The sequence below is a fragment of the Acomys russatus genome, chromosome 2 (assembly GCF_903995435.1).
Source record: "Acomys russatus chromosome 2, mAcoRus1.1, whole genome shotgun sequence".
Classification (NCBI taxonomy): Eukaryota; Metazoa; Chordata; class Mammalia; order Rodentia; family Muridae; genus Acomys; species Acomys russatus.
This window is the reverse complement of record NC_067138.1, coordinates 58,166,668-58,182,204: the sequence shown is the minus strand read 5'-3', so window position 1 is coordinate 58,182,204 and position 15,537 is coordinate 58,166,668. Positions and strand designations below refer to the sequence as shown.

The following is a 15,537-nucleotide window of genomic DNA, read 5'->3' as shown; positions in this document are numbered from 1 at the left end:
GACCTGCTTTGTAGACCAGGCTGGTCTCAAGCTCAGAGATCCACCTGCCTCTGCCTCCCCAAGTGCTGGGATTACAGGCATGCACAATGGCGTTGGGCTTGTTTATCTATTCTTAAAAACAAAGATATTACTAATTTTCTGTGAACTTGCCTTCAGAATTGGAAGGAATATACATCAGTTAGAGCAATTCAAATAGAAAATGAAACAGTCTAGAGATACACAGCACTGGTGTTTGATTTATGGAGCAGAATAGTAATAGGAAAAAAAGAATTAACAGGACAGGGATCAGGAAACTCCAGGAAAGATACCTATAACATCAGCGACTATGGACTTGAGACCAGTGGTGTAAACTAAGCTCCAAACAGGAGGCTTCCTGTCTTATAGCTCAGCCAGGAATTGACTGAACATTTTATTTAGTTCAATATAACCAAAAAGATCACATTCTGAATGTGTCACATTCTTTTGTGTCAGGCATGTGGGAAAATATACAAAATAAGGCCCTGCACCTCAGGAGTGAGCAGCATTCTAGTGAGCGGAGCAGGATCCAGATGCAAGCTAAGACTTCAGGATTAAAACATTCCTCTTCAGGTAGCTTTTCAGGCTACCAGAAGCCAACAAAATAAAACAAAGAGCAGGGTGAAAGGAAAGTGATGGTAAGGTAAGGCCTTTCTTTGCTTATGGTCTGATCTCTTCACTCCCAACTTAACAACTGCTCTTGGCTACCTTTACCTCCGATTCAAACTGCTCAAGTCCGAATTCATTTCTCTTTAATATTTCTCTTTCCAGCTCCCTTAGAAAAGACATTTTCCAGGTGCCCAGGCTTTAGTCAATGTTTATTCATGGAGTCCTTCTTGATCGCTACATACTACTTTTTGCTGCTAAGACATGCTGCCACCTAATTATTTACCATGCATTTTCTATGCATTTAAGATACACCAAACAACAAAAAGGTACCTGCTTTCTTTAAGTTTACATTCTAGTAGGAAAGAGGAGAAAGAAACATAGACAGTATGTATGGTATTTACATAGGTAAATAAAACGTGGGAAGGAAGTATTCCAGAAAAGAAAAAGTAGACTATAACAACTTATGAAATGGATCAGAACAAGCTTCCATGAGAAAAGCGACAGCAGAGCAACTTCCAAGAGGTCAGGGAGGAGGCCATTCAGGAACCAGAGAGCAAAATAATTCTGATTTGGTTGAAATGTCACAGGGCCCCTCTTCCACTCCATTTCCAGTATCATTAAACCAATTCCAGAGTCTCCCTCGGCAGCTGTCCTGCTCTACTTCCTCGGTGGTACAGTTAAACACTCTTTTCCACAATAAAACTGCCAGGCCAATTTTCACAATTCTCACCCTCAATATGACAAACTGTTATTCCTTTACTTAAAATTCTTAAAACTTTATCATGGCCCTTTTCCCCAATCCAGGAATGCCTCTCTTTCAGTCCTCTAATCCCTAGCACCCTGTAAGGCGGAGTGCTCTACTCGCTCTGCAAAGTAGCCTTTGTGGTTGCTGTATCTGAGTATCGCTGTTTCTTAGCACTGTAATTTCTAAATGAAAGCCTGTCGCTGAGGTTTTCTACAGTTCCCATCTTATTGATCACTCCAAATATTTCTTAGGAAAATTTCTTCTTCAAGCTGAAACTTCACCAACATAAAGCACTTTTATTAGCACTGATAAACTTCTAAAAACAATGGTTAAAGAACATTTTCAGGACATGGGGGATGGCTCAGTTGGTGAAAATGTTGCTTGTGCCAGCAGGGCAAGGTGAACTAAGAACCCAGCACCTTGTAGAAAGTTAAGAATAGCTGTTCACATCTGTAATCCCAGCACTTGGTGGAGGGTTGGGGGAGGCAGGGACAAGTGGATCCTCCCTGAATTTTCACTAACCAGCCTAGCAGAAACAGCAACTCCAGGTTCTGTCAGAGGTCCTGTTTCAAAAAGGTAACATCTGACATCTGCAATGGAAGATATAGAGGCACGTGCACACACACAAAAAAATAACTGAAAAAATGAGGTTTCCCCATTCTCCCATGATCCAGAGTGTTCTAGAAATCTATAAGAAGAACATTATGATGGACAGATCTGGCCCAGGGGTCCTGCTCAAACTATGGCACCAGCCAAGGACAATACATGTAGAAAACTTTGAACCCCTATGCAGATCTAGCCAATGGACAGGACATTCTCCACAGCTGAGTGGAGAGTGGGGTCTGACTTTCACATGAACTCTGGTGCCCCATATTTGACCATGTCCCCTGGATGGTGAGGCCTGGTGGCACTCAGAGGAAGGATAGCAGGCTACCAAGAAGAGACTTGATACCCTATGAGCATACACAGGGAGAGGAGGTCCCCCTCAGTCACAGTCATAGGGGAGGGGAGTAACGGAGGGAGGGAGGAATGGGAGGATAGAAGGGATGGGATAACAACTGAGATGTAATATGAATAAATTAATAAAACATTAAAAAATAAAGAAGATACAGTAAAGGACAAGAATATTTATGATATTATGATAAATAATGTCAAAATTGCATTTGGCTCAAGTTTGAAAATCATTAAAGAAAATATTTTTATATAAAAAAGAAAAAAGGAAGTTTTTTTTTTTTAATGTTCAGGGATGCAAAAAGCATCCATTTTAATGATGGCTGACAATTTTGTTTTTCTTTTCTCTGCTGTACTTACTTTTAAAAGCAAGAGTTTGCTATGGGCTATATAAATCAATACAAATAAAGTGATCAACTATCACTGAGCTTATAAATGATACTCAAATTACCTAAAAATAAAACTTTAAGGACAGATTAAACACTGAGTCAACTGCACTTGCAGAACCAAACTGCAATTAAAGCAAGCTGAAGCAGCAAAGCATGGTTGTACGTGCCTGTTATCCTAGCACACATAGCTAAGGCAAAAAGATAGCCTCAAGCCCTGGGAAAGCCTGGAACGACACAGTGGCAAGCATAGGCTCTACAGTAGGACTAAGTCTCAAAACTATTTTTAAAAAGTGTGTATGTGGGGGCGGGGACGGAGATGACTCAGGAGTTATGCTAACTTGATACAAAATCATGATGAGCAGAGATCAGATCTCAGCACCAATGTAGCAAGTTGAGGTTCCTTCAAATGCCTATAACCCCAGCTCTGAGGGACACAGAGATAGATGGGCCTTACTGGCTTCCAGCCTAGTTGAGAAAAGGTGAGCCCCAGGTTCAGAGATAGAGTCTGCCTCAAAGGAATAAGTGAGAATTAAAAAAAGGACATCTGATGAACCCTTCTAGCCTCTGCATACACAGGCATACAATTTACACTCACACTGATATAAAGTAGAAAAATAAAAAGGAGAAGTCTGATTCATATTCTTATAGAAGTTAAGACTTCCTGCTGATGTCCCCTAATAATATACTCACTGCATATAAAAGCAGCATAAGACACAGGGAGGAGAACTTACACCAGAGTGCTTAAATGTAAACGTCACCGTTTACTAACAACATAACTTTAGTCTCCTTCACTGTCAAACGGAAACCAGAACTCATGCATACAAACTACATCCCAATCTAAGCAAACTCCTGTCAGCTGTCTACCCAGACACAGGGTGATGGCAACACACCACTGTCTGCCCAGACACAGGGGCAATGGTAACACACCACTGTCTACCCAGACACAGGGGCGATGGTAACACACCACTGTCTACCCAGACACAGGGTGATGGTAACACACCACTGTCTACCCAGACACAGGGTGATGGTAACACACCACTGTCTACCCAGACACAGGGGCGATGGTAACACACCACTGTCTACCCAGACACAGGGGCGATGGTAACACACCACTGTCTACCCAGACACAGGGTGATGGTAACACACCACTGTCTACCCAGACACAGGGTGATGGTAACACACCACTGTCTACCCAGACACAGGGTGATGGTAACACACCACTGTCTGCCCAGACACAGGGTGATGGTAACACACCACTGTCTACCCAGACACAGAGTGATGGTAACACACCACTGTCTACCCAGACACAGGGGCGATGGTAACACAGCACTGTCTGCCCAGACACAGGGCGATGGTAACACACCACTGTCTGCCCAGACACAGGGCGATGGTAACACACCACTGTCTACCCAGACACAGGGCGATGGTAACACAGCACTGTCTGCCCAGACACAGGGTGATGGTAACACACCACTGTCTGCCCAGACACAGGGGCGATGGTAACACACCACTGTCTGCCCAGACACAGGGGCGATGGTAACACACCACTGTCTGCCCAGACACAGGGTGATGGTAACACACCACTGTCTACCCAGACACAGGGTGATGGTAACACACCACTGTCTGCCCAGACACAGGGCGATGGTAACACACCACTGTCTACCCAGACACAGAGGTGATGGTAACACAGCACTGTTGCGAGTCCTGCTGCTGTAAAAGCCTCTATTACTAAAAAGGCAAACACAAGCTCTTTGATCGATGTTAAAGAGTGTTTAAAAAAAAGATCCAAGTCATCAAAATCCACAGCTCTCTTCTGAGCACTGGCTGCCCAGACTTGGAACAAATGGAGCCATGTTGTGGGCTCAGGGATGTAGCTTGCCCAGCATGCTCGAGGTCCTGGGTTTAATCAACATGTAAACAAGAAGCTATCCATTTTGTGTGTTACTATCTAACGAGCCCAGGGTTGGCTACTCGGTTAAATGAGACAAGCTTGCCTGGTGCCCTCTTGTAATATCGTCCTCTAATGAATGTTAATGCAGCCTATGTGTATAGCCTGGAGGTTGTAACTGTCACATAGGCTAGAAATTATTTTTGCATGTCTTGATTTCAGATTGCCAAATGAGGGAGCAAGCTTCATTTAAAAAAAAAATCAATAAAATTGGATCCATATAATCATTCCACTGGTGTTTAAAAACAAAACTAAAAAAATTGATAAGTCAACCAATTACAAGTTCACAATGAAGTAGTCACTAGACCAAGCTATAGTGTTAAAAACTTGGTCTAGTTCAGCAAAATATACTAATTCTTGTGGAACATGTTTGGATATGCCAATAAGAAAACTCAGTTCAGAGAGGCATTCGGTGCTAAGGATGTAGTTCAGTTGGTCAAGCACTTAGTATGTTTATGATCAGAAGTTGAAGGTCATTTTAGCTACCAGCAAGTCTGAGGCTAGCTTGGCTACATAAGACCTTTTCTTAAAAAAAGGATGGGGGGGTGGGGCTTCAATGTTGCCCTAAACAATGTAGTTAGGCTGGATCAAACTAACTATACATTTGAGAATACTCCAAAAATTTCTAGAGCCTGTTTTATGAGGAAAAGCAAAAACATCCCTGAGAAACATGCCAGCATCTGCCCTTAATTCCAGAAGCAGGAAGTAAAAATGTGTCCCAATCACATGATATTAAACCACAGTCCATCTGTTCAGAAAACATTGCATTATGTAAGCCATGACAAGAAACAGCACAGTTTGCTGCTACAGTTTGCAACCCGCCCCACCTAGTTACACCTAATCCAACTACATCTTACTTAACCAAGACAAATCCAAAACTACTGCAGCCCAGCCCACTGTTCTCTATCAGTAAGTACTATACCAAATCACTTAAATGGCAGTTTAAAAAATAGTGACTTTTCCCTGGAAGACTTCACCCATAAGCATCTTCCCTCCCTCCCTCCCTCCCTCCCTCCCTCCCTCCTACAAAACTCACTAACCATTATGTTAGTCTCCTTTACTCCACCCACTGACATTAGCATTCTGTCTCATTTCTAGCCACATATTACAGAGTTTAGAACTGGGGAAAAGATCATACAAGTTAATACATCCAAACACATAGCATAGACTAAGGCAAAGAATCATTTGGTTTGATTCTTACCCTGAAGTAATTGGCAACATAAAGAACCTCAAAAATCATCAAATCCATTGGGTGTGATGGCGCACGCCTTCAATCCCAGTACTCTGGAGCAGAAGCAGGCAGATCTCTATGAGTTCACAGCCAGCCTGGTCTACAAATCGAGTCCAGGACAGCCAAGGTTACACAGAGAAACCCTGTCTCAAAAAACAAGCAAACAAACAAACAAACAAAAAGTCAGCAAATCCTCCTCTCTGCTGAATTCTAGAGACCCTTCAAAGTCATTTTTAATCAGAACATGTCCAGGAAGCCCTCTCCAGAGACTTCACCCTGTACTACCAAGTCCCCATCAAATATTAATATCTCTCTACAAAAGGTGATATTGAAAACATTTAACAGTGGGCACTACTACAAAGGCACTAGTCAATCAGAAAAGATATCTAACCAATTAAAACACAAGCAGTGGTTATATACAAATCCTATGATTGCTTTAAAAAACAAAAACAACTACACAGAGAGACCCTCTCTCGAAAAACAAAAAACAAAACCAAAAAAGCCCAACAACTTCAAATTTAAATACATATACTTTTCTCATCTAATTTCTAGAATCTCATAAGTTATATAAGCAAATATCACAAAATAAATAGCCGTTTTGTTTATACCACACAGCTTTATCCAAGTATATATATATGCATAAATTAGTATAACATAATCTGTAGTTACATAAATAGGACTGCTCAGTCAAATAGAATCACTTAATGCACACGTATGTCAAACAGCATATAAGCACAAATCACGCCTGGATACTCAATACACACTCAAATACAGTTAGTTAACAATGCAGGATGGCAGCAATGGGTAACACAAGCTTTCAATGCTGTACAGTTCCAAGAGATGGAGTTCAGATAGAGCTAAATGAGGCCTACAAAAGAGATACAATGAAGTCTGCAGCGAAGACTCGAGTTGGAAACTGGAGGGAAAGAGAGCAGTTACCACCAGAACTGAAAGTTAGCATCTCTCGAGTGGGACAGCCCTAATCACAAGCTTCCCACAGGAAACCTTCAAAGCTCACTGGACAGCCCAGGATAGTTTGGTATTAGTTCATACAAAATCCTCCATAACAGAAACACTAAAACAAACAAACAAACAAACAAACAAAAAAGTAGAGTTGGGGAGAGGGTAGCTGGCAGCACTGAGCTGGTGGCTGCTCAGCAGGGGGGGGGGGGGGGGGAGAGAAGGATGTTAGGCATCTTTTCAAAGAAAGTCATGAAATGGCAGCAGCAAACCACATTGTAACATGTCATGCAGTATAAACACAGTAAATACTATGTAACAGGGACAAGGAATCAATTTCCCTACAATAATCTATATTGGACAACAGAAGCTGGCAAAGAAACATAAATAATGCTCAGGCAGTAAAGAGCAACTCTACTGTTTTGAGAGAAGCTAAGACATGTGAGTTCTAAGAAGGCTACACTGAGTCATCCACCTAACTCAGTGAGAGCAAGTAGACAAGGTGAACTTATCTAGGCACATAGCATCTTTTTTGGGGGAAGGGGAGTGAAGAAAAGGTCTCTATATTATGTAGCCCTGGCTGTCCCTGAACTCACTATGTAGCTCAGGCTGGCCTTGAACTCATAGAAATCTGCCTGCATCTACCTCTTGAGTGCTGAAATTAAAGGTAAGTGGCACTATGCCTGGCTGGCCACAGCTTCTTGATCTGAGTCATAACTCCACATTGAGGTGCTGGGGGAGGGTCACACAACAATCTAGCAACAGTAAAGGGCTTCTGAATGTACAACACCCAAAAATTAATTCAAAATCAAATGAGTAGTGAATGTGAGGTGTTTCTGGCAGCACATGCTTGTGTTGCATGATGCGATTTCACTACAGCTTTGGTTTTAAACATACACAGTGCCAACAGAGTCTAGACTATTACTTTATGAGTTTTACTGTACACACAAATTTCCTACTCTTCCAGAAACATATGGTTAACTACAGAAGGACTTTCACTCTTCACGTGTATCAAAGTGGTGTATCCTTCATTGCATTGTGTTAGAATGTCTGATTTTAAAAACTGATATTTAAACTGGACACGGTGGCACATGCCTGTAATCCCAGCACTTGGGGAAGCAGCTGCAGTTGGATCTCTGTGAGTTCAAGGCCAGCCTGGTCTATGAAGCAAGTCTGAGACAACCAGGGCTATTACACAGAGAAACCCTGTCTCAAAAAAACAAAAAGCAACTGACATTTAAACTGGGCGTGGTGGCACACACCTGTAATCCCAGCACTCAGGAGGCAGAGGCAGGTGGATCTCTATGAGTTAGAGGCCAGCCTGATCTACAAATAGAATCCAGGACAGCCAAGGCTATACAGAGAAACCCTGTCTGGAAAACCAAAACCAACCAACCAAACAAGCAAGCAAAAAACAACAACAAAAGACCCGATGTTTAAGTTGATGACTTAAGTTTCATGTTTAAAACTGTTAAATGAATTTCATCTTGTAATTAAACGGAATTTCCAACAATTTCTGAAATGGCCCTAAATGTATGTAATTATGTGAAGTGGCACTGGATGACTTAGTTCTTTATGTAAGCATAAACTCACCCATCTCATTACTATGAAGATTTGCTTTAATCTCTAATAAAACTGTATGTACTGGTGAATTATTTTAAGACAAGTTTACGTATAAGCTATTATCAGTATGTTTGATTTATACACTGGCTTTCTTCCTCTATATACTCAAGGTCACATACAATTTCTTGAGAAAAGGGGGTGGCAAATAGGAAAAGTTCATGACGTGCTAGTCTAGGCTTTGAGTAATAAAAGCATCTAGGCTAGTTCTGTATCACACAATAGCCTAAGTAGGCTACAAAGTCCTCCAGGGCATGGACCAACTTTCTCGCATCTCAATCAATACTGCTAAATACAGCAATGTGTCCTGCTTTATCTTAGGTAGGAAAAAAGGAATTACTTTATTCAGATAACTAGAATAATGGCCACTTGTATTTGATGTATAATTATAACAATTCTCCCACTTTGCCCACAGTTATTTTCTTCCTAAGCCAATGTTAAAAACCCACTGTATCTTCTAATGCAGACATGTGAAAGGAATGGTCAAGCAGATTAAGAAGCAGATACCTAAGTTTTAAGTATAAAATACCAACTGATCTTTAGGTGAGTTGGCTATGCTACTTTGGTGTATCAGGTGCAGCGATTTTGAACTCTGAAAAGCCTAAGTGCAAATCCTAACTTTTTCACTTACTAAGAACTTAATCTTCTGTACCTCAGTTTTCATGTCAATATACAGAAGAAATACTGGTAGCCCTGAGGGTTCAGTTATGGGGGTCATATATTGTACTATGGTATCCCTTTGCATCTGCATTATAATCAACTTCTAAAAACAGGAACTTTTAAGTTAATAGCTGACATCTACAGTCTGGAGAGACTTTTTTGGTTTTTGTTTTTTGTTTTGGCCTGTTTTGCTTTTCTACATTTTGTTATCCAATTTCAGCAACAGAAATCTATTTTCACTGTATTTTAGTTGCTAATGCTGAGCCTCAGAATTTTCCTTTCTCCTCTTTTAACTCTGTTACTGACAAACTTTTTTTCACTCTTCCGTCCACAGGGTGACAACCGGTAGCACGACCGGCTTGAATATTTTGGAAAACCACACAATATTCTCCTTCAAAGCTCTGCTGCACACGAGGTCTGATTCTCAAACTACCTCCGCTTAAGGAAATGACATATCCAAAGCAACGATCCCTTTAAGAAAATGAACAATTTGATGAATTGTACAGAATCATTCCCATTCAAACGTTCCCAAACCTGCAGAGTGAGCAAACGTTCAAGTTTCTACTAGCAAGACAACCCGCAGCCTACTGGTTACTGGACTCCCAACTCTTCCAGGCGCACGAAGGGAGAACATTCCACGCATCTTCGCGCCTGCTTCTCACACAAAGCCCCAGTTGAAAGAGAGTCGCCCTTGGCGGGCGCCAACACTCAAAGACAGCGTGACCCACCCGGGGGTCTCTGCCCACCGCGCCCCTTAAGTCCCTCCGGGGAGCCCTCCACGCTCGAGCCCCGGAGCGCCTCCACGCCGGTGCCGGCCCACGCCCCAACAGCCACAGGCCGGGGTGCACTTAGCAGAGACTCAGGGGCCACAGTCCCGGTCGGCCTCGCGTCCCGGAGGGCAGCCCCCGACCTCTGCAGGCTCGCCCGCCGCTGCCCCCGGGAGCTCAAGAAGGCCGGCCACCGCTCGGCGCTCGGCCACCGGAGCCCGACACCGCCCCCGCCCCGCCCCTCCTCCCCGCCCCGGCTCGCGTGGCGCCTGCCGGGTCAGGAAAGCCCGGCCGGCCGGGCGCCGCCACCTGCGCCCCCGGCCCCGCGCCATGTTTGAGAAAGAGCAGAAGCTAGCCAGAGGCCCGGGCCGGCCCGCGCGCCCCTCAGCCGCCAGCCCGCCGCTCACCCTTAGCCCCCGGGAGCAGCATCGTCGCCGCCACTAGCACGATGAGAAGCAGCGGGCGACGCGGAGCAGCAGCCGCCGCCTCCATGGTCCCGCCGCCACCGCCTGTAGCCTGGCCGGGCCCCGGCCGCAGCTTCTCTCCAGCAAGCCTCGCCTCGCCTCGCCCCACCTCCCCGCCGCCGCCGCGGCCTCGCTCCGGCCCTTTGTAACTGCTCGAGGGACGCGCTCCCATTGGCTGACCGGCTCGCGCCGACCCCGCCCCTCCTGCCGCCCGCGAGCGCCCTAGAGGGACCCAGCCGAGAGCCCCGCCCGCGGGGCCTCTAGTCGGCCAATGAGCAGGCGCGGCCTTCTGCCTCTAACCACGCCCACTCACTGCTGGGCTCTGGCCACGCCCCCCGCACCGCTGGGCGCCCCAACTCGAGCCGCTGCCGGGTGGCTCGCGCTCTACCAGCGGGTGGGGGCAGGGTCTAGCCAGCGCGCCCGACAGAGCCTGCAGTCTGGAGTAAGCGCAGGGTGTGCCCGTGCGAGTTGTTTAGGGAAAGACTGCAACCGTTGCACGCTCTTTTCTTCTGCCCTAACCCCACCCTGACTTTTCCCCAGTTCAACCCTGCACCGGCTAAGCCCAACTCCTGCCACTCAGACCCTCAGCACTGCCTGCGGTTCTACTTCCCCTCCTTAGATCCGCGCTTCAACTTCCAGCCTCCCGGCTAGACAACCCGATTTCTTCTTGCTCTCCGCGTCCGACACGGACCTCGTCGACGCCTTCCCACATTCCAGTCCCAAAGTCGGATCCCAGAGTCGGATTCCCGAGGTGGAGCTCAGACACGCCCCCGAGTGGCCTCTGCCTCTCAGCAGTGTAAACAGACCCAGATTGGGGATCCCCGCCGCCCTCCCTCCCATCCTTCCTGACCCGGCGTGGAAGAGGAGAGTCCCTTGCGTTTCGAGGGAGGGGGATTGCCCTACCAAGCATCCCGCCCCGGGGCGAAGCGGCAGCAGTCATAGGTTCTTGGAGCTGTCTCCCACAGGCCTGTGTAATAATTTCGAGGTGTCACTAAAAACCCAAATAAACTCAGCTCCGCTTTCATTCTGAATTCCTAATTTACTGTGAGACGCTCCACCCACCTTCCCTCTGGGACGCCAAAATGAGCTCCAGATTTGTAATTCTTCCTGTCAGACTAGTCCTTTCTTCAGACACAAACACAGCCACGGAGGCGGCCGCATGGCACCAACAGCATTTTTCCGCAGAACCTTTTAAGGAGAAAATTTCATTTTCTGTGTGATTTGAACTTGGAGTTAAATAAAGCTCGGTAGACGGAATCAGCCGGCCTCTAGTATCGATTGGTAAATTGATTTACAGCCACTCTACAAGAGTTTCATCGTGCTGTGAAGGGGAGCCGCGGGAGTTAGAACTAGGGTCTGAGACTGCTCCTGGGCTCCCGCAAGAACATGCTTGAGAAAGTCCCCAACCTGCAGGAGCCTCAAGAGGCTCTAGGAGCTCCAGAACATTCAGCTCCCGGCTCCCCTGGATCAAGTGCACCGAGGCTGCAGAAACTAAATTTGGCTAGCTTCAAATACAACCGCTCTGGGAGATTTAGAGAGCCTGTCACACCTGACGTCTCTGGTGCCTGATCCACATCACCCTCAAAAGCACTGTACTTCTTAGGCAAGTACTCTGGGAAGAAGCTACATGCGCAGCCCTTGGTTTTTTGTTTTTGTTTTTTTAAGATTTATGTGTATGCCTGCGTGTATGTGTGCCACGTGCATGCAGTGCTCGTGGAGTCCAGAAGAGGGCGTCCAATCCCTTGGAACTGGATTTACAGGTGGTTGTGAGCTACCTGAGGAAGGTGCTAAGAACAGAACCATTCCCTCTTCAAGAGCAAGAGCAACAAAGCTCTTAACCAGTCACCTGTCTCTCTAGCCCTCAGGATCTCACTATGCAAACTAGGCTAGACTGGAACTTGGAATCCTCCTGCCTCAGTGCCCCCTTCCCAGGGCCTGGGCTTACAGCCGTGCGCCAAGATGCCCCTCCCCTCTAGTTTTTTTTTCCTGGTGTAGTCTGTGTCTTGCATAAGATCTCAAGAGATTTTTTTTATTCTATGCATGAATAATTAATCTCATAGGATTTCTCTCTGGTTCTTTTTAGTGGGTAGCAAGGAATAAAAACACCTATCCCACTTATAAATGAAAGGGACTGAGTCACAAGTCCAGGGTGCCATAGTGACATAATGTGTCTGGAGCAGTGTCTGGGACATAGTAAATATTTAGTTAATATCATGTCCTTTGCCCATTTCCTCTGCATGATCTTAACCTTGACTCTAGCCCACGCCTTTGCCTTATGAAGCCTGCACTAATCAATGTTAGGATTTCTTCTGTGACACACTTCCAGGTCCAGGACATTTTCCACAGAACTAAGTGTGTTCACTAGGAAACCGAGGAACAGGAAGGAGAAATGGGCTATTTTTAAATTGTATCTTCCTGTTATTAGGAGGAAATTTCCATGGGCTACAGATCTGAAAATAAGCTATGTTCGAATGGGACAAATAAATTGTCAGTTTCAAATTGGGACTCCCTCTGTGGTTTTTCTGATGCAGAAGCCTGGGTCTGGGCCCTGGACCGCCTGCTTGAGCTCCTCTGGAGAAGACCCAAGGATTTGCATTGCCAATCGACTTCTCAGAAGGTTCTTCTGCACAGGGCACCTGGCCGCTTCAGAAGACATTGACTTTACTTAAACACAGTAAAAATGGATGAACCCACGTGCGTTTTGAGAAAGGTTGGGGCACGAGAAGAATCCGCCAGCCTGGAGACTTAGACATTTTCTAGCTTTGGGCTTATGACCTGCCTGATTTCTATTCATTTTCTAACACCGACTCCTGCCCTGCAGATCCCCTTCCCTCCCCCTCAGCCACTCATCACACACACACACACACACACACACACACACACACACACACACACACACACATCCCACACCTCCCACCCACCCTCCCTAGAACAAAGGAAGAATGATGTTACCTACACACAGCCTTGTGAAGTGTAGACGGGTGGTCGCACACACTGGGAATCAATCACAAATGTTCATTCCCACCTTAGTGGTCACCGGCTCTCAAAAGGCCTTCCAGTCTGTTCACGCTAATGTCTCAATTTAAAAGGGAAAGAGAAGGTGGATTATGCCTCTGGAAGGAGGCAGCTGTGAGGCTCCATCTGGGAGAATCGCTCCAGAGCTTTGCCCTCTACACAGTAAAACTTCTCAGTCTCTACACCGAGTGCATTGGATGTTTTTCCCTCTGGGTGATTCTCTTAAGTGAGATGCTTTATCCAAAATAGAAAGCAAACGGTGCTTGCTAGTTGCCTCATCTGTATCCATTCCTAGACTTGCTTGGTAACAGAATCCTAACTTCTTTAGGGAAAGCAACTCACTGAAAGGAAAGGGGTAGGAAGAAAGTGTGTGTGTGTGTGTGTGTGTGTGTGTGTGTGTGTGTGTATGTGTGTATGTGTGTATTGGTTCAGCTCCACACTTAGGTGAACAGCTCAGTCCAGCAAAACACGAACAGAAAATCTATTTCCTTCCCAGTTGAGTTTGTTCCCTTTTATCTGTGATGATAACCTTGGCTCTCAACCTGACTGGATTTGGAATAAGCTACTAGCCACTCCTGTCGGGGTCGGGAGGGGGGGGGGGGGAGCTTTCTTGTGCAGGCCATTTGAAGTGGGAAGGCTTGCCCTAAATGGTGGTCTGGAAGCTTCATTTTTTCTTTTTCTTTTTCTTTTTTTCCTCCCCCTTCTTGCTCTCACTTTCACCAGCAAGTCCACAAATCCCATTGATGTAACATTCCTTCAGGAACCTTAGAAACAGCTTCTTGGGGCATCAGATGCAGTCTGGAGACCAGCGGTCCTCCAGGAATCCAGACCGGAGCTGCTGAGCCGTCCAGCCTCATGGGCAGAGAAACTCCTAGATTCTCTCTCCAGTGTGATGGAGTCAATGTTGGACTACCAAAACCACAGCCTGTAAGATATATCCTCTAATAAAGCCACACAGATCTAGCCTACCACTTCTGTTCTTTAAGTGAACCCTGACTAACACACCATTTAAAGAAGGGGCAAACACGTCACATTCTCACTCTTCCTGGAGCTGAGTTGCAACCTCTGTAGACACAGCGGCTTTTGTGAGCATAATGGTGATGGCTCATATTAGGTTGAATGAGAAGGAAAATGGGTCCCCAGTAAATTCGGTAATCAACTACATCAGCTCTAAAGTACTTACTTATTTCCTATTACATGAGGAAGAATGACTCTCTGTTGCAAACCTTAGAACACTTTATTTCTGCTTGCGCGTTTATTCTGTTATAGCGTTTTCTATCTTCTTTTCTAACCTGAAGAACATTATTGATTTCTGCCCTTGTTAGGTGTTGCCAACTCTTTGTGCTCCTACCTGAATAATAATGTACCTCACAACTTAGTGGCTGGGAATCATAGCCACCTTGTTATTGTCCACGAGACTGAGTGTGGGGTAGGCATAGTGGCTTCTCTGGTCTAGGCCAGTGTAAGCTGGTCTCGGCTAAGCTCTGCCATAAGCATGCTGTCAGGGCCAGTCAGATCCTCTTTGGTGGTTTTTCCTCCTCTGGCAGGCTAGCCTGGACTTGCTACCATAGCAGTGTTGAGATCCAAGATAATGACAGAAAGTGTGTAAGCTTGCTCAGCTCCTAGGTTTAGAGTTAGCATATTATTAGGCTCACTTCTGCCCCACCACACTGGTTTGGGCAGGAACTGATTGTAGAGGTGAAATTATGACACACACACACACACACACACACACACACACACCATAGTTCCCACTCTCTTTTCATCCCCAAGGTAAACAGAAACAGCAACTAGAATTTCTCTTCCCTGAAGCTGGTCATAGAAATTACCACACACCTCACCCCCCAACACACACACCTTTCTATCTTGGAAGCACTGGACATAAAATCCATCCTGTTTGACATAATATTCTAGACTCTCCAGGGATGCCACAGAATCAGACTGATGGGCCTGCTAAGCTGCTGGACCCAGGCCAAGCACTCTAGAACATACCCTCTTGTCCAGTCATGTTTTACATGGCTATCTGCGCTTCAACCATGCCTGTGCAAGGAAGTCTCCAGAAAAGCCCAACAGGGCTGGGCTAGGAGCAATTCTGGGTAGCTGAGCACACGGAGGCTCCTGGAAGGTGATGCTCCTTCCAAGGCATGGATGTTCTGTGCTCCT

General features: G+C 45.7%; 1 protein-coding gene across 1 annotated transcript in view; it reads right to left on the bottom strand.

Moving 5' to 3' along the window:
* Tgfbr1 (transforming growth factor beta receptor 1) overlaps nucleotides 1-10,467 on the bottom strand; it is a 51,619-nt gene extending 41,152 nt beyond the window's left edge. Inside the window, exon 1 of the mRNA XM_051161878.1 lies at nucleotides 10,303-10,467. Coding sequence (XP_051017835.1) covers nucleotides 10,303-10,387 — 85 coding nt within the window. The 5' untranslated portion in view covers nucleotides 10,388-10,467. The remainder of the gene's footprint in view (nucleotides 1-10,302) is intronic.
* Between the last annotated feature and the right edge of the window lie 5,070 nt (nucleotides 10,468-15,537).